The sequence below is a fragment of the Rhododendron vialii genome, chromosome 3a (genome assembly GCF_030253575.1).
Source record: "Rhododendron vialii isolate Sample 1 chromosome 3a, ASM3025357v1".
Taxonomy (NCBI): domain Eukaryota; kingdom Viridiplantae; phylum Streptophyta; class Magnoliopsida; order Ericales; family Ericaceae; genus Rhododendron; species Rhododendron vialii.
The window spans coordinates 35,229,633-35,252,705 of record NC_080559.1 but is presented as its reverse complement, the minus strand read 5'-3'; the positions used below and the strand labels follow the sequence as shown (position 1 = coordinate 35,252,705).

The window sequence follows — 23,073 nt, the reverse complement described above, 5'->3', positions numbered from 1 at the left end:
TGTGGTGGTTGGGGAGGTCAAGACTGAGGTCAACGTCGACAAAGAGATCGAGCGGTGGTAAGCGGAAGCAATGGCGGTCGGTGAGAGGTCGGCCTATGCTGTCGCAGATGAAAAAGATCAGTCAGAAGAAAGAAGAAGAACAGGCCGAACAAAAAAAAAAAAGAAAGAAGAAGAACAGGATGTTACGGCGGCAAAATCCACCCCAGGCCTCACGACAACCAGCTCACCTACGTCGGGCGGCGACATGAAGATGTTGGATGTCGATCGGAACTTTCAGATTCTCCTCCTTCATCTCTAAGCTCTCTTATTTGTGGGATTCAAATAAATGCTTCAGGTTTGTGATGATGGATTACTTGGGCGTAAAGGTCGGATGAAAATCTCAAAATTTTCAGAAAATTCACGTTGTAGCATCTGATTCTCAATTAGCGATTATTTTCTCTTTGTAAAATGAATTTTCATCGGATTATCTTGTAAAAAGGAATTTCTCTCTTAAAACTCCATTTTCTCTCTGTTGTGGAGAAAAGAAGGATGAACAGAAGACTACAAAGTCTATGTCGGTTCAGTCATCAATTTCCACACTCAATTAGGAGAAAGAGGATTGCAAGCAAGGTTTCTTTTTAGAGAAATATTTGTGAATTATGCGTGTTTTAGTGAATTGTGTGTGTTTTTTTATGAGAACTATGTATTTTTCTATGAGAACTGTCTATAAAAACTGTGTATTTTTTTATGAGAATTGTGTATTTTATGTGAGAACTGTCTATGAGAATTGTGTATTTTTTAGGAGAACTGTGTATTATCCATAAGAATTGTGTATTTTCTATGGGAACTATGTATTTTTCTATGAGAGGTATGTATTGTCTATGATGATTGGTTGGCAATTCACATAACCAAAAGTATTTTTGTTTGAAATAATATGGGTCAGGAATTAATTCTAAAAATATATGTTTTACTAAAAATGAACATATACACAAAAAATACTCCACTGCTACTGGAGTAGTATATGTACAGCTAGAACTGTTTGAATGGTAACGGGCGGGGAAACGGTTACGACACATGCGTGGCCGTTATCTCGACAATAAACACGCGCGCAATTCTGGTTATGGAATTTCAATTTTGAATTGGATTGAACAAGTCACCAACTTGGTTCCAAGAAACCTAAAGAAACGCGTACCAACGGCCACGCGGGATTAAGCACTTATACATATCGGGTTGAGCTAAGGACCCATTTGGGATTTTTTCTGAATTATTAAACAGCTCAGATCATTCATGTGGAGTTTGGAGTGGGCCCCGCATGGCCGTCGGTACACCCAGTTGATTTCCGTAGCAGAATGCCGGGCTTTTTACCAAAAGAAAAATATACTTGGTACTGGGCTTGGTAACCCAACAATTTTGCATCGAACGGCTCCAAACAGAGTTTGTAGCTAGAATTGTGTTTTAAAGTTATGTTGGTAGCATTGCACATTGGTATTTGGGAAATTTTTGATAATTTTTTAGATAAATTGTTTTTGTTGAAAACGATAAAAACTTGAAAGTCTTTTTGCTGGTCTTTAGAAACTTTTTTTTAAAATTCCTTCTGTATTTTTACTTTTTTTTTTGTTTCTCTATTCTTCGAGACGTATGATGTTTGGCACAATCAGTGGTGATGAACTGACGATATTTTCCACACGATCTCATATCAAGGAGTTCTAGTGGAGGATTTCTCCAAAACCAAAATTGCTCAAAAAATGTCTCAGTGCGGCCCTATGCTTTATGCAAAAATATGCCTAAAAGATAATCTCTTAATTAAGTCATCGTGAAAAGGCTGAAGAAGTACTGTATTGATCAGATTACCTTCCTAAATCCGAGGGAGAAAAAAATATTACTACCTTGCTAAATCAGAGGGCTTTTTCAAAAGGAAGATGGATTCAGGATGATATCTTCATTGTACCGTTTGCAACAGGAGAAAGCAAAGGGAAAAGTTATAGCTTGGCTTTTAAGGCTGTAATGAACAAATTAAGCCTACCATTCCTTTAACCTTTTGGAGCTACGAAAGAAAACTTCATGACCCTTCTTGTGGATATCCTGAACAGTTACTGTTTCATGGAGTATCTTGTAGTCATCGATCGGTTGATTAAGGTCAGCAATTCTTGTGTGTGTGAGTGTGTGCGCTAGTTGCGTTACTTATTGTTAGCTTTTGGATTCAAGTCCCTCTTTTATGAGAACAGCAGTAACAGAAGATGATTGGCATGGGATAGGGAAGATAAAGTCCCCGAAACCGAGTTCATTTTTAGAGAATTTCGTTTTGTAAAGCCAGAGTAATCAGATGAGAACTAGTTGCACCAGAATTGATGAGGATTTTTCCCTGGATGTAATTATACCGATTTGATCAATCTTCTTTTTAGAGGCTTGTTGTATGTTTCTGCAGTCTGTGAGGAATGTAAAAATGATCTTTGGCGAAGGGAGGGAACTACAAAGCCTTTATTAGGTAGGGTTTGACTCCCTACAATGATTTCAAAAATGAATACCTAAACAATAAACCTGTGAAACCTATATTTTAAAAAGCATGGTTTTTTTTTTTTTTTTACTTTTGAAATTACTCCATGTAATTGTCAGTGTACAGACTAAGCATCTGATGTATTGAGAACAAGTGCATTAGCATATAAACAAGAATATCTGATGTATATGTGTTCTGGCATCAAAAATTTAAATCTACATGTATTTTATTTAATTTTCCCTTGTCCCTTGCTATATCCATGTCTCCATTTACGTAGAATTGTTGTCTCCATGTCCATATCTATGGCCCGCTTCCGTGCTTCTTTGAAGCTGGACTAAGCTCTTGGAGAGAGATCAAACCAAATGCTGTCAATAAGCCTTGCATAACATAGAATATATCATGCTAGCAACCCAAGAGATAACTAGTATTCGTGTCCGACACCATTCTTTATTCCTTGTTGTTCCGGACTTGCAGTGATATATCCTAATGTGGACGTAGAAGCAATGCATGGTGTCTCTCAAAATATTTGCCAACAAAGGAAACAATTGATGTTGAGCCATCAAAACAGGTATTCACAATCAATGCATGATTTGCAGCAGCAAAAGATGCAGCCGATACAAAAAAGGCAGAGCACAAAGACCCATTGATTTATGCAACTATGCCTACAAAATTCTTTATGGTGGTGGTGAACGGTATGAAGCTTTGTATTGTTCAGATCTTCCCCAATTCAAAACATTGAGGATAACACTCCTGCTGGTAAAGTGTATATACCTCGCGAGATTGGGCGATTTCCAGTCCACCACCTCCTATTTTGCTTCCTTTGTTTTTCTGGTTCTTTGTATCCCCGCCCCAGAGGAGAAAAACAACAAAAAATACTAGTGCACCCTTAAATTCCTATGTAGCCAATGAAGGTTTCTCTATAGTTTTTCAGTTGGATGGTATAAGACAATATTGAGAATGCATTTATGGACTGTTGAACGAATGCTTAACGACTCGTTTGATCTTCATTTCTTCGCGTTAATTGTAAAATTGTAAAAGCATTGATTCTTGCGTAGGAAAAACAAATATCCAAAGTTGTTTAGAAACATCACTTCATCGGATTCATACTACAAATAGCAGCAAATGATAACAGCTTTACAATTGAAGCATGGATCACTGAAGCAAAAATGCAATTTCTCCCAGCTTTCACTAATCCAGCTAGTTAACGTACTATTACAAAAGAGGACATTCAAAGTCACTGAGTAAATCAAGTTGGTTTCTATGGTTAACTTATGTTTTTAAGAACTAAAACTGATCATGCAAAATCTTTTGCACAAAATGCACTTTTTACCAGCTTCAAAATAGACTTGTGAAACAAAAAAAAGCACTGCAAAAAACCTTATGTTTCTGTGTTTTATTCTCTACTTTTGAAAGGGGATAATATGGACTCCATAACAATCAACACTACCTATCGATGTCTCACATAGATTATGAAACAAAGAAGTGGAAGCAAAAGCTAGCAAAGTGGCAGCAAGAGCAACAACAGAAAACAAGAAGAAAATAACTAGCAGTTACTTTTGCATCAGCACCGTCATTCATCATTCAGACATGCCCAAAGATATTCCACAATTCAAGTAATACAAACCTAAAGATGATTGCATAATACTTGGGAAACTGACTTGATTCATATCCTATACAATAACCCAATAGATATATACTTAAGAGAAATGCCTTAGTTCAAATCTCATAAATAAGAACAAACACACAATCAAACCATTTACCCTAGAACGATTTGTATCCGTCCAATTTCGGAAGACGATACCAGGCTAAAGTATGTGATACTATAACTCTCCACTAAAATGCTACACAGAGGGAAGACGCACATGGCTTCGATGGTATTGCATTCACCGGAAATTGCAGCATTGATGAGCAAAACCAAAATTCTCCTTCATCACTATCTGCATCAGGACTCGACATCAGTTTCCCCCTTTTGTGGTTTTGGATTGTCTCATCACTTGTGGGGCTCCATTTCTCATGATTTGTCACAGTCCCTAGATATACAATGCAGGGCTCATCTTCCAATATTGGCTCAATCAAGTTAGAGTCGTCGTGCCTAGGGCTCCCTTCCTCTTCATCTTCAATAGGCTCAACTTCGACATCCTCATCAAAATAAACCTCAATGCTAGGCTCTTCATCGCTAAAGCACATGGAGGGATCCTCGTCAGCCACAAGCCTCGGCTTTGTATCGGTAGTACACATGGACATATTGCGGTTGTGGATTGTCTCGTCACTCAAGGGGCTCCGCGTCTCATGATTTGTCACAGTCCTTAGATATACAACACTTGGCTCATCTTCCAATATTGGCTCAATCAAGTTGGAGTCGTTGTGCCTAGGGCTCCCTTCCTCTTCGTCTTCAATAGGCTCAACTTCGGCATCCTCATCAAAATAAACCTCAATGCTAAGCTCTTCATCGCTAGAGCACATGGAGAGATGCTCTTCAACCACAAGCCTTGGCTTTGTATCGCTAGAACACATGGACGGATCCTCTTCAATCTCAATGTTTAGCACTATCTCGCTATCAGTACCATTCTTGGGCATTTGAGTGTCCAAATTCTCCTCATGTTCTTCATCGTAGCTCCCTTCCTCTTCATCTTCAATAGGCTCAACTACGGTATCCTGATCAAAATAAACAACAATGCTAGGCTCAAAATCGCTAGAGCACATGGAGGGATCCTCTTCAGCCATATGCCTCGGCTTTGTATCGCTAGAACACATGGACAGATCGTCTTCAATCTCAATGTCTGGCACTTTCACGCTATTCTTGGGCATTTGAGTGTCCAAATTCTCCTCACGTTCTTCATCATAATTCTCATCCATAACCTGCATGGTTCTGACTCTTCAGCATCGCCTCTGTCATCCAAATCTGAAACAAAGGGAAGTTCCAACAACATGTCAACTGTCAATATATCCATAGCCCTCCTCTGAAAACAACCCTTCAAGAACTCTTTCCCTTCCTCTGATATCCCACTTGGAATTTCAGGCGTTCCAAACACGTGACCAATCTTGTGGACAAATTCATCAGTGCTCCAATATGCTTTCCTCGCCCAAACTTGCTTCGCGGTTAGCAACCCGAGAACAACGCAACCAATGGCCCAAACATCAGAGGTAGCCTCTTGTATGCAATCAGTCACAGCCTCTGGCGATAGATACATAACAGTTCCTCTCACGGCAGACTTCCCCTGATTCGCCTTTTTTGCTAGCCCAAAATCACAGATTTTAGCCATAAACTTAGTGGAACCAGTAGTACGTGAAGCGCAAGGAAAAAGTAAGATGTTATCCGGCTTTATGTCAAGGTGAAGTAAACCGCAATCATGAACATGTTTGATCCCAAGAAGAATTGAGTGCGTGTAAAGCCTCACATCGGACTCTGGCAACCCAGAACCACGTGATTTCCTGATCAGATCATGTAGGGAACCACCTGAAGCGTACTCTAACAAAAGATTGTACACGTTTTCGCCGTTCTCGCCGGTGGTATACTCATCTCCAAAGCACTTGATAATGTAAGGGCACTTATTAGTGTTATGAAGAATGCTCAAAACCTGCTTCTCCATTCGAAGCGAACCCAAATCGAAGAGTTCAGCCGACTTCACTGCCATCTGGGTTGGAAAGGGACCGAGCTGTTGTGATTCAGATTTCTTGGGAGTAGCCAAATAGACTGACCCGAATGCGTCTGTTCCAATCAAATCACCTCTACGCCATGTTAATCCATCGACATCGTATTCCATGTTGTCAAGTACTTGGGCATGTTGATATTGGTGTGCCTAACATGCCTTTATATAGGCTAAAATTTCATTGAAACAAACCAAAGTACTTGACCATGGGTCATACCCTGGGAAGACAACCAAACAAACCAGAAGGTTATCCATTACTACAAAAGGAGACACTACACAAAACAAAATCAAGACATTGAAATCTGCAGCACTTTTCTAAGCCCCGTAGCCAGAGGTAGCAACATCTTTCTGCAATAATTCTGAAAGCCTCAAGACCTCCTTAAGCCGACTCGTCATCCGCAAACTGAACTCTTGCAATGCCAAGATGACTCTGCCTTTCCACTCCTGAATCCATGGCCTGAAATGAACATTTACACTCAAATTACCTAAAATGTAGGACAAAGAGATTCCATAAATCAATTCAAAAAGGCCATTTTTATAACTTGGGATCAGTCAAGCTCGGTTTCACTATGTTACAGTCCGAAAGATACTCTCCACTTATCCCTTCGACTTGTGGATTCAGTGCTACATAGCATGTAGTTGATGCTCCCTATACGAAAACCAAATGAAATTAATTAGCAAATGTCTGGAACACATTGTTATTGTGTTGATGGAAATTATCCTTTTGCACTATCTTACATCTAAGATGAGGACTAACCTGTGAAGTTTTTTTCACTAGATATTTAGCAATTATAGATAAGCCTGCAACCGGATTGGAACCAAAGCATTAGAATCAGTCCAAACGGCTTAAAATGCAGTAAAAGCCAACTGCATTTGATCTATGTGGGGTTTGTTTTTTGACAAGGACCTATAGAATTCAAGCATGTTTGTAACAACAATTCAACTTTTGTGGAACAAAAAAAAGCACTTCAACTTCGAGCACAGTTACTATTTATGTAAAATATCCTAGATAAAACATCTGAACTTTCAAGGTAGATAGAGCCAATCACGGAGGGATTACTTTGGTTTTCATTCCATTCCTTAAACGCAGATCGGTTGTTTAAAATCAATCTTGAAACGGAAACTAGGGTGAGGTTACAAAGTAGATGACGGCTACAGAGTTACAAGAGCGTTCGGGCAGGCGCATGTTCTTACGGCTGAGCTTAATGCGCGAAAACAATGAGGATTAGCTCAAGGAGTACTGAAAAAGGTATTGTCCCAATAGGTATGAGAGAAAACACACCGCCCGAACCCTCGATGTTTTGTGAGGATCAACCAACATGTGAATGCGAGTTTGAATGTTTTTGCTTGCAATCAATCTAGTGATCCGAAGGTTCCACACACTCCTCCAGGGACTCAATAAGAAAATGGTATGTACGTGCTTATAATTTTGTGACAAACAAAGTAAACTGCTTCTAATTCTAGCTGTAGTCGGTTGCGTTGCATTGATGTTTACTACATATCTCCAATATTTGTATGTGTTGTCTTGTAAATGAATTTGGTAGACCGACTAATGGAATCCTCCTTCCGCAAGTGCGACTTATACCTAATACAACTAGACATCTATGGTACCATACAGATAAGAAGCCTGGCCAAGTGATCCTAAACAAATGAACTCTGCTTTTTTATGGAACTGAACCACAAATTCAAAAACATGTGAAATGGCACAAACCCAATTCAAATTAAGCACTTCCAGATATTTTCCACACTCCAATCCTAAGAGGCCCTAATTTTATGGAATCTGGAGAAGAAAATAACCCTACTTTCTTTTCTTTTCTTTCTTTTTTGTGTTTTTTGAAAAAATCAAATGTAGATTAATGGAGAGGGAAGTGAGAGAGAGACACCTGTGAGAGAGAAGAGATGGTGGTGGGGGGCGGGTTTGGGGTGGCCGTCGATGGTGGTACGTCGAGAGAAGAGTATGTGAGAGGCGGGAGACAAGAGAGGAGATCGTCGTGGTGGTGGGTCGTTGGTGGTGAGGTGGGAGAGAAGACAGGAGATCGTCGTGGTGGTGGGTCGGTGGTGATGAGGCGGGAGAGAAGAGAGGAGATTGCGGTGGTGGTGGGGCGGGTTGAGATGGAGGAGGCGGGTTGAGATGGAGGAGGCGGGAGAAGAGAGGAGGTTTGGGTGATGTTTTAGAGAGAGAGAGTGTGTGTGTGCTGTCTAGTGTGCCTGATTTGATTCAAAATTTTCAGAAAATTTTTGAATTTGGCTATTTAGAGCGGGGGGAAATTGGGGTTGGGAGAAGTGGGGCCTTTATATGGTGGGACCCTTAAGGTTTCAGTTCCAAAACCATAAATAAGTATTTATTTTTAAAAAATGTAATTTTAAGTTTAAAAATAATATGTTTGCGCAAATAATTTTTCTATCAATATGGATGGTATTTGATAGATCTCATCAAGATCTTTTATACAGTGAAAAAAAAATAAAAAAATTATTTTTTATTTACGTTATTTTTGAGTTTAAAAATATAAAATAAATTACTTTTTTAAAAAAATTTCTGAACGGAACGTAAGTCTTAGAATCAATTGTTTTCTTTCTTGTACATTTCCTTTCTAATTAGTAGTAATTTAGTAGTATTTCTGTTTAGGGAAATGGACTTCTAGAGATGGGCCTACGGGCTATGAAATGATGGGCCTACTCGGAAACGACGGTAGAAAATCTGTGATCGAAAATTTGATATATACGCACGCTAAATTTTTTTTTATAATCACGCTTCGACCCATTAGGGTGTTCAGGTTTCGGCCCTTTAGGTGTGGCCTTTTGTCTTTCAGGTGTCTGAATTGGTTGGTTCCTTGCCAATCAAGAAATTGGGTCTCGGACTGGGCAAATGATTTTTCTTAACTTTGTTAGGAATTTGATCTCATTGTCTTATTAGTCTTTGCAACAATTTCAAAGATTAATAATAAAAAAATTACTATTCAAAAAAAAATTAAATTCAGGGTGTTCGAACCAAATTATATGCATCTCAATTAACGAATATGTTACTATGTAACGAACGTTGATTGAATTTACTTTAAAAAATCATTGATCAAGATCAATGACATACGAGCAACATTGATTGAATTTATTTTTAAAAATCACTGACCAAGATCAATGGCATATGGGCAACAATACATTATAGTTGTATCAAAATCAATGAGTATATTAAAAGAATAGCAATTACAAAGTCAGATAAAACCTTTTAGAAATTGCCTCATGACACCCTATTTCCAAAATCAGCAAAATTGAATTTGTTGCGAATGACATGAAAGTCGTTGAGATATATCGTTAATATAATATAAACTACGCACCAAACGTGTCACAAGTGACGTTAAATCGTTAACATGTGCCGATCAAAAAAGGCCGTTATATAACATGTGTTGTTAATAGAAAAAATGGTTAAACACTGAGGTTCAATGCCATATTCCATCGGAAAATTAGTCTCAAATGAAATGCCCAATATTCGCGTCCATGGTTATTTTCAACGTTTTGAGTTTTAGCCACCATAGTATACAATTTAGGTTGGAATAAAAGAAGTTAAAAATATCACATCATTACGCATGAAAATTATGTAATGAGATTGTTTTTTGTAGGAGTAGGTTACTGATTAATTACTACCATTTTTCTCATTAGAGTATTACTGATTACTATAGGACATGAGCTCTATTGCGTGCTAGGAATTTATAGACATAAACAAGTGCCGGCCATCATTTCCTTTTTTGTTTATTTAATTAATGTCGAACAAGTGTCACCAGCAAATTAATATACAAACAAGTGTCGCCACTTCTCTACTCGTATTTTTTACTATAGGTATTAGCGAGTAGCTTGTATAGTTGCTGATTTTGGGTTGATTGTCTTTTCTGTTGCTTGTTGGTAGAGTGCTCTGCGCCTCTGCTGAGCAATTTTTTGGTTTGGTTCACTGGGGAATGCCCCTTTGATTTTGTATCCTATTTGTTGTGAATAAAAACTTTAATTACCCAAAAAAATACAAATTAATACTGTATACACTAATTAAGTCAATTTTTTTTTATTTTTTGCTTCTGTTTAATAAATTCCTCCACAAGTATTCACTCCAAGCACGTCATTAATGAACACTGTGCGTGTTAGATTCAGGCCCTGTTCCGCTAGGAGAAATATACTTATTTGAAAAATAAATACTCATTTTTTGAATTAAATGTAATGTATTGTGAGAGAATGATCTGTAATTCATTTGTGTTTTAATTGGCAATCTTTTTTTCTACCTTACCCAAAAGTTTTCAACCGTGGAAATTTTAATTGAAAAGACAAAATAATCAAGGTGAAATGAGTTAATTAATTAGTTTTTTTTCTTTGGATTCGAATAACAAGAGCAAAATAAACTCGAGTTTTTCCCAGTAGTTGTATTTATTTTTTATTTTTTTGAAGATGATAAGCTTACGTTGGTAATTTTTGTGTTGGAAAAACACGAGTTAAAAATTCCACGGTTGAAAACTTTTTGGGAAGGTAGAAAAGAAGATTGGCAATTAAAACACAAATGAATGACAGATTCATGCACTAAATGAAGTGTTAAGATTTTGAGCACTACATACCATATACGAGATCAGGTTCGAGGTCCAATGCAAAAGGAAGACGATATTTGTCATCTTTGTCGACTCTCGTTTCTTTATTACTTGGGGTGGAGTTGTGCACTAGCCGCGCAGCATCCGAGCCATCTGTTCGGTAATTCAACAGTTCAAATCTCATTTTTATCATTCAAACATTCGAATTGTTCATTACCAAGATGAAATTTAAATTGTTGGATTGCCGAACGAATGACCTGAATGTGCACAGCATGGTGCCGCAAAGCACCTTCTCAGGCATGTGAGCATTAGGAAGCCGGATGGAATAAGGAAATGTGAATATGAAAAAACCCCACAGCTCTATATATAATGATGAGGTAGATTTGCTTTGATTTACGTCAAGCTGGTGGAAAAAAAAACCCTCCAACTCACTTAACTTGTAAGCAAAAACACTCAAATGGGCCAACATGTTCTCTTGTTAGCTAAGGCAGTAGTCCCTTGCTTATCCCATCAACCACAAACACAAATGACCCACACCCTTATATTAACTAACGAAGCTAGAGAGATTTTACTAAAACAAAGCTCGAATACTCTAGATTATCCAAATACAAGGGGTTGGCATAGTCGTCAGAGTTTGAAATTTAGGATTTGTTATCGTTACTAGGTTTTTATGTTCGAAATCTCTCAGGTAATATTAATTTATTTGGGTCAATTCATACAAAATTTTGTTCTGATTTTAATTAGAACCCTTGCAAGTGGGTTGTGGAAGTAGTTCCTCAAGATAAATCGAGGTGTGCGTAAGTTGACTTAGACAATTGAGTTGTCAGATGAATACCACTGTTGAGAAAGATGAAAGATGAGCATGAATGCAATGGGTACCCAGTGGAGGAGCATCTTTTGAAGGAGGGCAATAAGGTAATTTCATATACCAACTCACCTAAATAATTGTTGACTATGGAGATGCATAATGAACCCTTTAAACACACACACATAATACCCAAACTCTCGATGTGGGAGCCAATACGCAGGCCCAAGAGCCTTGTCACTAAAGAATGGCACCACGACAGAGGGCCCAAGGGGCCTGCACCAGAGGTCAAGCACCCAAACCACAACGGGTGGGCGAGACTTGGTTACTTTGAAGGAGGGTAAGAGGGTAATTCCACATACCAACTAACATAGGCAATTGCTGACTAGAGAGAGGCATAATGAACCATTTAAACACACACACAATATCTAAACTTTCGATGTGGGAGCTGTCCAGTTCAATTTTCCCTAAATGAGGAGAAATTTTTTGGTGATAAATGGGTATATCTCACATGGTACCCCGGCACATTCGGACCGTTTAATACACTTTTAGACGGCTCAGATTGTAACCCTCTCTCTCATTTTTTTCTCTTCAAATCCGAACCGTCCAAAAACAGAATGGATGACTTGGATTTGCCGAGCAGCACCACATAATACCCACCAGACACTAAATTTTTTTTCCTAAACGAGGGAACGTTGTACCCAGCCGACAGTGAAATTTTTCCCCAAACGCTAAGCGAAAGGATTAGGGGCTGTTGGTGGGACCAGACTCTGAATCCACCGGCGTCACGGGCTATAGCCGGTTGTCAAACTTCCTTCACTAGTCGACATCTCGTATCACCAGTCCAAGTCATGACCGGATCAGCCGGTGGTCTCCATGAATTGGTCCATTGGTGCCCACGTTTGTTCTCCTCTCGACAGCCAGACCCTTTTTTGCCCTTTATTTTTTTGGGTTTTAGATTTATCGAAATTACTCAAAACCCCTCACGATCACATAGTTGACACATTGCCCCACTCTCGCGAGTACAACTACGCTTCAGTTGCACGGGTGTGTAAATAAAATATTTGTAATTTTCTTGACCTCCCCGGGCCGTGAGCGAATTACTTTTTGTTGGTTACATTATTCCATTTTATTTAAGTTTATTTTATCGGTTACGCTAATAACATCATGTTGGGTTATCAATAGGACAAAAAATATAACTTTGAAGGCACTTCAACACAATTATTATTATTTTTTGTTATTTTCCTACCTTATTGACGGTTCCATTGACAATCTTATATCTAAATTTTCATTTAGATATCAACATAATGAAAAGTGAGATGATTATCGAGCATGTATATATATCGGATTGAGCTGATCTTATGCTAAAACTCTTGAAAAAATATATTACATCTAGTAAACGATTCAGATCATTTGTATAAGACCTGTAGTGACTCCACGCCATAATCTATGCACAACATATGTGCAGTTTAGAGTTTCTTTTAATTGTAAACCGGTAAAATACAGCTACGATTTGGGTTTTTACTTTGACGTGACACAACAATTACAGGGCGCGTAGACCAGCTGTCATCCTCACAATACGAGACTACTGTGTAACGATAGGAAACAAAGATGATGCTGCTACCAAGATCCCCTAAAAAGATACGAGAGATTATTCCATGCCCCTGGGGCATAGCCACGTGGTGCCCCGAAGCTTTCTGCACCACACATTTTAGTGTGGGGTGTGGTGCAATGAAATGTGTGGTGCAGAAAGCCCTGGGACACCACGTGGCTATGCCCTTGGGGCATAGTATAATTTTTCCCTTCTCTATATCTTTTTCAATAGATATGAATAATACAGTTAAAAGCCCCTCTGTTAAAAACAACATTCCACAACAACTGCTGGGACTTATAATATTTTGTTTTGTGATTTGATCCTAAAATCTAATGCTTTGTTAGGTTTGTGTTTTGAAATTTTTTTTGAAAAATAGTAGGGGTAATATGTGTCGAGAGATAGAAAGAGAAATATTAAAAGTATGGGAAATCTAGAGAGTATTTTTTGAAAATTTTTTTTTGAAAATAAAAAAGAATAAGGCATAAGATTGTCACTGGGGAGGAAGGTATCAAATTTTTACTTAGGATCCGTTTGCTTGACTTAATTAATAATTAAGATACATATATTTCCATAACACGTGTAACTTCATCAAACTTATATTAATGAGAGAAACCAATAATACCTCAATCTACATGGTATTAATTAGATATCCCACGCTATTTGAAATAATATACTCCGTGGACATTGAATATAGCTTGTAAAATTTTAACCTAATTTCAAGTACTTAATCCGTTAAATATACTGTAGTATAGCTAGAACACTCTGATACTTGTGTTCAATTCAACATAATGCCCTCAAGATTCATATCTCCCTCTCTCTCTCTGTGTCTCTCTCTCTAAAGAAAAACCCCTCCTGAGCCGCCGCCGCCGCTGGGGAGGAGGCCCCCGCGGCCCCCCCCCCCGCCCCCCCAATTTTTGTTCCCTCTCCCCCTCCTCGCCTTTCTCTCTTCCATCGTTTTTAGCATTTCGCTCTCCCAGTTTGAAGCGTCCATTGAGTTTGGCCCCGCGTGGTCCCCTTTGCGACGGCTCTGTTCGTCGACCGATGGTGTCCCCCAGCCAGTTTGTCACGCCCCGCCCGCAAACGACACCCAAAGTGGGCCCGAGTCGGCGCGGCCACGTGGCGTTCCACACAAAAGACCACACCACACTCTACAACCAATCAGAATACAACTTAGCGGAAGACTTCTCACTTAAAATACAACCAAGTCAACGCCAAAACCTCAACTCACAAGTTATAAAAAATATCCCTCTCTCCAATTAATTACAAAACATGTAGTTAACTTCTAGACGAATCAGCTACACAACAATCTAACCAAGGACATCACCCAACACGAGTCTCAGCACTCTCCAAGGCGTTGACCAGTAGTGGACCCACTCTAAGCCACCTGCTACCTGGCAGTCCAAAAAGGAAAGCCAGAGTGTGTGAGATATAGAAATGCTCAATAAAATGTCACAATACCCAAAAGAATATCAATAAGAATATTCACCACCAACATAACTGCAATACCCATATGAGTACATTAGTTATAACCACCACATCTGCCAAAACATAGCAATATTATTCAATAAACAACCACATAACAATAACGGCATGAATGTAAATCACACGAAACTCAACATAAGTACTCAATCGTATAACCACATGTATAAACACCAACATACAGTGGCACGTCTGCCACATCCCATGTACCCAAGGAATTGTGTCCCGCACACCACACTCCCATTCACCGTTAATTAGACGGCACGGCCCACGATATGGTGTGACTCACTCCACAATCCTTTCGCGGGTACAATCAACATACAACAAGCATGCATACCATTAGCTAAAACAACATATAGCATGGTAGACAAATTTCCATCACATATATCCATATCAATAGCTAAACCTCGATTAGCATGATATCATTGATATATAATCACCTCCACTGCATTATTTACATATCAATAATCATATTGAAAGCTAAAACACCATTAGCAAGATATATACATACCACCATAGCAATATCTTATTGAGAAGAACCATATCAGACATACTCACCTTTCATTCGACTGGAGTATGCCAAACTTACGGTTTCGGCACCTCCTAAAAGACCGGCTCGTTACCTAGCCACAAGTTAACCCATATTAGCATATGAACATCTAGGAATGTTAAACCAAATGCTAGACTAACAAATCATAACATGCCTTCTACATTAGCTAATGGGCAAACACTACACAAAGTCACCAAAATCTCTAGAGGTGTCCGGGAGTACCCACGTATCCGGGAGACCTCATACATCTTTTCCATACTCCAAGGTACTCCAACACACCCAAATATATCAAATATAAAGACCCATAAGTGTACAATCTCAACCAAACAGCCCAACGCAACAAAACAGTAAAAACTGGTGCAAAGGCAGAATTTATGTCAACTTTAGATGCAAATCTGTTATCGCTCGGACATACCCATGATGCATGGGATGTATCGTTGGAAAGCTCTATGTGTCTAGTTTCTAACAAAACAAACGGTGTGTCATTTTGAGTCCCGAGCTAGGAGTTATGGCCATTATACCAAAGTCTGTCGCTGCTGCCAGATTCTACACGGGAATAAGTAAAATTGATTGAAAAATCATAACTCTTTCATCCTAAACCCAAAAATATTGAAACCAACACCCAAAGTTGCACCACTACAAGCCCTACGCTCAGTTAAAATCCCAGGTTCAGAAACGAGAGGAAATTAACCCAACAATCCAAAGAAAACAGTTTCGCAACCATTTTCGCACCTATCAACCAACCCAGCCTTAGAAATTCACCAAAAATTGTATACTTAACCAAATTACTTGATTCCAACGCCAATCTCTTCTTAACTTAAATATGCAGCTCCTGTAAAAGACCCAAAGCCACCCAAAATGTTCATCATGCCCAGAAAGTTAAAAGAAGACAGCCACGCACAAAATCGCACATCCAGCAAACAGCCAGTATTCAAAAATTCATAACTAATTGTGTGATTATTGGTTTTGCATGATCTTGGTACCGAAATCTTCGTATTGAAACGTACTTTTACAGTTATGAAGACACCAAAAATTGATTCCTAACAGAAAGGCCCCCAAAAGGCAGATTACCAGAACCCACGAAATTTGACCCAAAACCAAGAACTTTGTCAATTTCCTTCCAAAACTCAATCCATTGAGAATCTAACCACACAAATATAAAATTAAACATAGATTACACTTCTAGAGTACAAGAACTTACTTGTCACCGAGTTGGATCGTCGAAAACGGACCTCTCCTTCCTCCCTCCCCTTAGCCGAGACCTCCTCCTCCCTTTCTCTCCCCCTCTCTCTCTCTCTCTATGTCGGCAGAATGAGGAAATATCCTCCTGATGACTATTTAGTCACTTAGGAAGAAATCCCATATGGTCACCTCTCCTCTCAACTTATGCTCCAAACCAATAACAATTCTCCATGTAAATCACACCAAAGCCCCTCATAGAATCCAACAAATACAAATTAAACCCTAAACCTCAAAATTAAATCGAAACCCTAAATATCCTGGGACGGGTGTTACAACTCTCCCCCACTTGGAATATTTCGTCCCCGAAATAATACCCGCCACAAAGTCAACAAAAACCAACCTCACAAAGTTACCAACACCATCCCCAAAACAAACACCTTCACCAACTTACACAACTCATCCACATGTAAACAAAAACCAAACTTCAAAAAGAATAAATCCAACCTCTACCGAAATCTCACCTCAAAGAAAATAATCTCAAACATGCATACACTCAAAATTACTCAGCAACCACACAACACCCAACCTCAAACTCAATAACACCACCAAAAACAAATCTCCAACTCTTGTCAAAGCTCCACATATCCCAACACCAGTAACTTCCTTAGCAAGGACAATTCATACTTCGCACCAGCCCTATCAATCACTTCTCTCAACAACAACTAACACACAACACGGTACCCAACACACCTACATGCCAAAACCACTTTCATCATTTCACACAATTCCACCGTAGGAAATTTATAAGCTTATCCTTTAATAGGGTAAATTCCAACCAAAACTCTCAAACTCTCGTTAAAATCAATATAACGCAATCTCAACATCAGCACCAACTTAATAAACTCTCATGACTCCTATACCACCACACACTCTCAAAACATGAGTATAAACTTTCTAGGAAAATTAAGTTTTAACCTCATACTATCAATTAGCATAATCACACTACTTGATACACCAACAAACATTGATCTTGAAACAATATTATATGCATATTATATGATCATGGTCCATTAACCATTTTATCACTTAAGTACACCAAACAAGTACATCCATCACACACAAACAACACCTCAAGAAATTTGTATATACTAGTATACGATCCATCCCAACACATACTAACACGAATCAACAACCCACCTAATCTTCCTAACCTTCAACTCATCACAAAACTTACTACCATCGTATCTCAACTATCACTTAAAATTTCACATCTGACCGTAACAATCATCTATGCTTCACTTAATCTACTTCCTCTATGCATTTCCTCATAAACCCCAACGCCCTTTCCATCATTCCATCACAACCGAAATTTCAACACTGTTCCACGTCTCATTGTCAACCCAGTGCCACTCTCGAATTCTGTTCCAGAAATCCAAACTCAGTTCTGTTGTAACATGTCCCTTCAAAACAAGGTTAGTCCACAACATATATATCATTGATGGCATGCGAATATGACAATATGCAAGACATGTCGTGATTTAATAGACACATTGTCTATTTCCTCACAACACCACTGACACTCCAGTCGACTGGACTGACTTTGACACGAAGCCATAATGCATGAACATGTTATCAAATCAAACAACAATAAAGTTATACCTGTTCCATTCTCTCCGAATGGTTTTCAATAACACCAACACTCTGCCCCAGTTTCACTTCTGCGAAGTTATCCCATTTCCCATCTGACCACTGCAACTGCTTATAGGCATTGCCCATTCTCTCAACACAATTCAATCCCGACCTGATTTGTATTTCCCCAGACTTGTATCATTTCAACTTGTTAACCGAACAATCCCAACCATAGCTCACCCTTGTAGCATCCCGACATTCACAGTTACCGTTTGTAGCTGATTTCCCCCTTCTGTTTGATCTCATTCGCCCAACATGCGATTTCCAACTCACAAATTCAACCATTAAACACACTATCGCCCCTACCTACTCCACCTCCAACAACTAATACCCCAATTTTCTCATCTCATTCCTTATCGCTACATTTGACAACTAACTCATTAAAGTTTTCCAACTCATCTGTACATGGAATAAGACATAAAAATACTCACCAATACTTATCTCCCCAAAGATAACCACAATCACATACTAGTTCATATAGAACCAATAAAACCATCTTCACGTAACACTAAACCATTATGTTTCACATGTACATATACATTCATTTCGGTCATCTCCAACACCAAATATGAATTTATTTTCTATGACTATCAAATGTAGTTTCTAACATTTTCCAAAGAATATGAAACCCTCCCGTACGTGCTTTTAACTTTTCAACGATATACCACATACCACATCCATAATACCATACTAGCCATGTACGCATACACAACCAGATGCAAGTAGTATATAGATACATACTCACTACTTATTCAAATTTTCATAAGTAATGTTATAACCAAATACACCAAGCTCAACGCAACACGAAACCACTATCTGTAAGATTTTTAACTTCCACCGTATTTGATCTTTTCAACTAAACAGAAGTATTCATATCCCCTTAACATTTCTTTAGGCGTTATGCCCAGAATATTAAACTATTAACTTCGGAACCAAAACTGAATTTGCTCAGACCAAACTAAGGCACAATCTTTACAGATTCAGAAAGATATACAAGTCTAGTTTCGGAATCAAGAAACGGTGCCTAAAACCAATACCCGAGCAAGAAGTTATGCCCGTTTTTCCAACACGTGTCTGTGCTGCCTGCACAGACGCGAATCTGACAGCAGCTCGGTTCATGATTTTTATCTTTTTCCATACTACTTAGAAAATTCTGAAATTTTTACAGGTTTTATAGCTGTGTTCTTCATCAGTTTTCTCATAGTTGAATATGCTTACTGACTATGGATGCTGTTGAGTCTTAAACCTTGATCAGTTGGTGTTGTTTTGGCGTTGGAAATATTGGAAAAGATTAAGTGTGTGATTTTTAATGAGCATTCGATCGCAGACTGTTCTGCTGGGTCTGTAGTTTCTGTTTTAGACGTGTAATTTCAATTGAGCATATCTTAGTCATTCGGAGTCCAATTTGGGCAAATTTTGTATCTAGATTGATGTACTAGAAGCCTTCTTTCTAATGGTGGTGGTTTCATGACCCAACTTTGATCCTATAAAATGCTACAGTCTTTTAAAGACAGGCTGGTTATAGGATGTTTTGTTATTTTGGGAGTGTTGTTATGTTTGAACTTCATGTGTGTTATTCTTTGGCCATTGTTTAGTTCCTTATGAGCTTATTATTCTCGTGTTGATCGTTCGTTGAACTCATTACTAATACGGTTAAGCGTGTGGTTAGGTAACGAGCTGAGTAATCGGGAGGTGCCAAAACCGTAAGTTGGCATACTTCGGTCGACTTACAGGTGAGTGTGTTTGATATCTTATATCTTCAATAAGATGTTAACATGTTGGTTGTGCATCATGCTATGGTTGGTTTAGTTACTAGCGTGCATGATTGGTGTATGTTGATTGTACCCGTATAAGGTTTGTGGAGTGAGTCACACCTTGTCATGGGCCGTGCCGTTCTATTTACGGTGAATGGGAGCTTGGTGTGCGGGACACAATACCTTGGGTACATGGGATGTGGCAGACGTGTCACTGCATGTGTTGTGAACATAAATTGTAGTTGTTCAGTTGGTGGTTTTATGTTGAGTTTTATTGGATTTATTCTATATCTTACACACTCCTGGTTTTCTTTTGGATTGCCAGATGGCAGGGGTTCGTAGGATGGTCCACTACCGGTCGGCGTTTTGGGGTTGGCTTTAGGGTTGTCTTTTGTGTCGGTGGTGGTGAATCGTTTTGTACATATTATCAACTCGTTTTGTAAAGGATGTTTTGCACTTTAGTTTGCCAAGTATGTAAAGCTATGGGTTTAACGTCGACTCTTTTTATAATGTTAATGTTAAGTCTTCCGCTGGTTTATTCTGAGTTAATATCTCTTGTTAAGTGATTGTTTGGTTGGCGTTTGGGAATGCCACGTGGCCGCGCCGACTCGGGCCCACAATGGGTGTCGTTTTGCGGGGCGGGGCGTGACAGTTTGGTATCAGAGCTGTACGAATCTGTCCAGCAACAGATATCATAATGCAGAGCATACACGAAATTAAGAAAAAGGGACTGAAAATCACCTCCTGAATTGAGGTTTCAAACACTCTTCTTCCTCTTCTTTCCACCGCCTCCCTCTCTCTCTCTCTCTCTCTCTCTCTCTCTACGTTAGAACAGAACCGGGTTTCTTCCTCTTTTTTTTCTTTTTGTTTTAAAAGAAACACACACACACGGCACACATGCACAGTTTTAAAAAAATATTGCACTTTAGTCCTTTAAGTTACTAAAGTATAACTTTAAAGCACCTCAAAGATAAAAGGATGTTACACCCTCCCCCTCTTAGAAAATTTCGTCCCCGAAATTACTTACCTTACGAAAACAAATGTGGATACTTTTGTTTCATTGATTCCTCACCCTCCCATGTAGCCTCCTCAACCTTGTGATTCCGCCACAAAACTTTCACATAAGGTATCACTTTAGTGCGTAACACTTGCTCTTTTCGATCTAAAATCTTAACAGGTGTCTCCTCGTAGGACAAATCCTCGCAAAGTTCCAACGGTTCTGAACTCAGAATATGTGACGGATCCCCCACGAACTTTCGAAGCATAGAGACATGGAAAACGTCGTGTAGTCGAGTCAACTCAACTGGCAATGCCAAACGATAAGCTGTAACTCCCACTCTCTCAATAATTTCGTATGGTCCAATGTATCGAGGTGCCAACTTGCCTTTCTTTTGAAACCGTATAACCCCTTTCCACGGTGCAACACGAATAAATACAAAGTCACCAACCGCAAACTCCAACTCACGTCTTCGCTTATCTGCATAGCTTTTTTGTCGGCTCTGTGCCACTTTCAGACGTTCTCTAACCAATTTTACCCTGTCAATTGTTTGCTGTATTAGTTCTGGAACCAACGTTGGATCCTCGGCAGCTTGTTGTTCCAACTCTCGAGCCAACATACTTCTTTCACCTACATCCTCCCAACAAATCGGTGTTCTACATTTTCTGCCATATAACGCCTCGTACGGTGGCATCCCGATACTACTTTGATAACTGTTGTTATAAGCAAACTCTGCTAACGATAGATTCTCGTCCCACCCGCCACCAAAATCTAGAACACTAGCTCTCAGCATATCCTCTAATATTTGTATAGTCCGCTCCGACTGACCATCTGTCTGTGGATGAAAAGCGGTACTGAACTTCAAAGAGGTTCCCATAGCCCGCTGCAAACTATTCCAGAATCTAGAAGTGAACTTCGGATCCCTGTCGCTAACGATAGACATAGGCGCCCCATGCAATCTGACAATCTCATCGACATATAACTTAGCATACTTATCCGTGGTGTACGTAGTTTTAACCGGTAAGAAGTGAGCCGACTTTGTCAATCGATCAACGATAACCCAAATAGAATCGTACCCCCCTTTTGAACGCGGCAAACCTATCACAAAATCCATCGTCACATGATCCCATTTCCACTCCGGTATTGGAAGATTCTGCAACAAACCCGCTGGTCTCTGGTGTTCCGCCTTCACTCGTTGACAAGTTTCACAACCGGCTACATACTCCGCAATCTCTCTTTTCATACCACTCCACCAAAAATATTCTCTCAAATCACGATACAATTTAGTACTCCCCGGATGCATAGCATACGCAGAACAATGAGCTTCATCTAAAATTTCCTTCTTTAAAACCATGTCATTTGGCAAACACATTCTCTTACCATACATAATCATACCATCATCCCGAATACTGAACTCCGGCATTTTCCCCTTCATTACACGCCGTCTGAATTCTTGGAAATCAGGATCTTGCCACTGCCCATCTCTGATCCGATCAACAAATAAAGGTCGAACACTAAAACGTGCCAACAAAGCTCCATTGCTCCCCAATAAAAACTCCACCCCCATCTGTTTCAACTCAGTAAATACAGAAACTCTTGAACACTGTATACAAGTCAACCTTCCTGTTGTCTTTCGACTTAACGCATCAGCCACCACGTTTGCCTTTCCTGGATGATAATGAATTGAACAGTCATAGTCCTTTATTAACTCCATCCATCGCCGTTGCCTCAAATTCAATTCCTTCTGCGTGAATAAATATCGTAGACTTTGATGATCACTATAGATCTCACACGATACTCCATACAAATAATGCCTCCATAATTTGAGAGCGAATACCACAGCTGCTAACTCCAAGTCATGAGTAGGATAATTGTGTTCGTGAGTTTTTAACTGTCTCGACGCATAGGCAATAACCTTACCCCGCTGCATCAAAACGCAACCCAAACCCTGTAATGAAGCATCGGTGTAGACTACAAAGTCATTCGTACCAACCGGAATCGTTAAAACCGGTGCTGATACTAACCGTTTCTTCAACTCAAGGAAACTGCTCTCACACTCATCAGACCACAAGAACTTGACATCCTTTCTAGTCAATTTTGTCATTGGCAAAGCAATGGCAGAAAAGCCCTGAATAAACTTTCGATAATAACCTGCCAAGCCAAGGAAACTTCGAATCTCTGAAACATTTTTAGGACTTTCCCAATTCACCACCGCCTCAATCTTCTTAGGATCCACACAAACTCCATCAGAAGAGATTACGTGCCCCAAGAATTCCACACGATCCAACCAGAATGCACATTTACTAAGCTTCCCGAACAACCGCTTGTCACGTAGAACTAATGG

General features: G+C 39.3%; 2 protein-coding genes and 2 long non-coding RNA genes across 5 annotated transcripts; 1 reads left to right on the top strand and 3 right to left on the bottom strand.

The window, feature by feature from the left end:
* Positions 1–4,026: 4,026 nt before the first annotated feature.
* On the bottom strand, positions 4,027–8,343 carry LOC131320855 (uncharacterized). Of its 2 annotated transcripts, XM_058351748.1 has the most exons (4): positions 8,007–8,343; positions 6,881–6,924; positions 6,666–6,772; positions 4,027–6,580 (listed from the first exon to the last, which is right to left on the bottom strand). In XM_058351748.1, exon 4 carries the CDS (start codon positions 5,336–5,338, stop codon positions 4,307–4,309), a length of 1,032 nt encoding a protein of 343 aa, XP_058207731.1. In that variant the 5' UTR covers positions 5,339–6,580; positions 6,666–6,772; positions 6,881–6,924; positions 8,007–8,343; the 3' UTR covers positions 4,027–4,306. The 2 variants fall into 2 exon arrangements, with proteins under 2 accessions (XP_058207731.1, XP_058207730.1); XM_058351747.1 differs by having other exon boundaries at positions 6,666–8,303.
* LOC131321369 (mitogen-activated protein kinase kinase kinase 20-like) lies at positions 5,366–6,237 on the bottom strand. The gene is made up of 2 exons (XM_058352354.1): positions 5,456–6,237; positions 5,366–5,375 (listed from the first exon to the last, which is right to left on the bottom strand). The coding sequence occupies exons 1-2, from the start codon at positions 6,235–6,237 to the stop codon at positions 5,366–5,368; spliced, it is 792 nt and encodes a 263-aa protein (XP_058208337.1).
* A 5,896-nt stretch (positions 8,344–14,239) lies between the features above and the next one.
* On the bottom strand, positions 14,240–18,051 carry LOC131320863 (uncharacterized). The gene is made up of 3 exons (XR_009198383.1): positions 16,309–18,051; positions 15,116–15,180; positions 14,240–14,469 (listed from the first exon to the last, which is right to left on the bottom strand). It is a non-coding gene; the product is annotated as an uncharacterized LOC131320863 (long non-coding RNA).
* Positions 18,052–19,556: 1,505 nt separating this feature from the next.
* On the top strand, positions 19,557–20,281 carry LOC131320867 (uncharacterized). Its single transcript, XR_009198386.1, has 2 exons — positions 19,557–19,711; positions 20,058–20,281. It is a non-coding gene; the product is annotated as an uncharacterized LOC131320867 (long non-coding RNA).
* Positions 20,282–23,073: the final 2,792 nt, after the last annotated feature.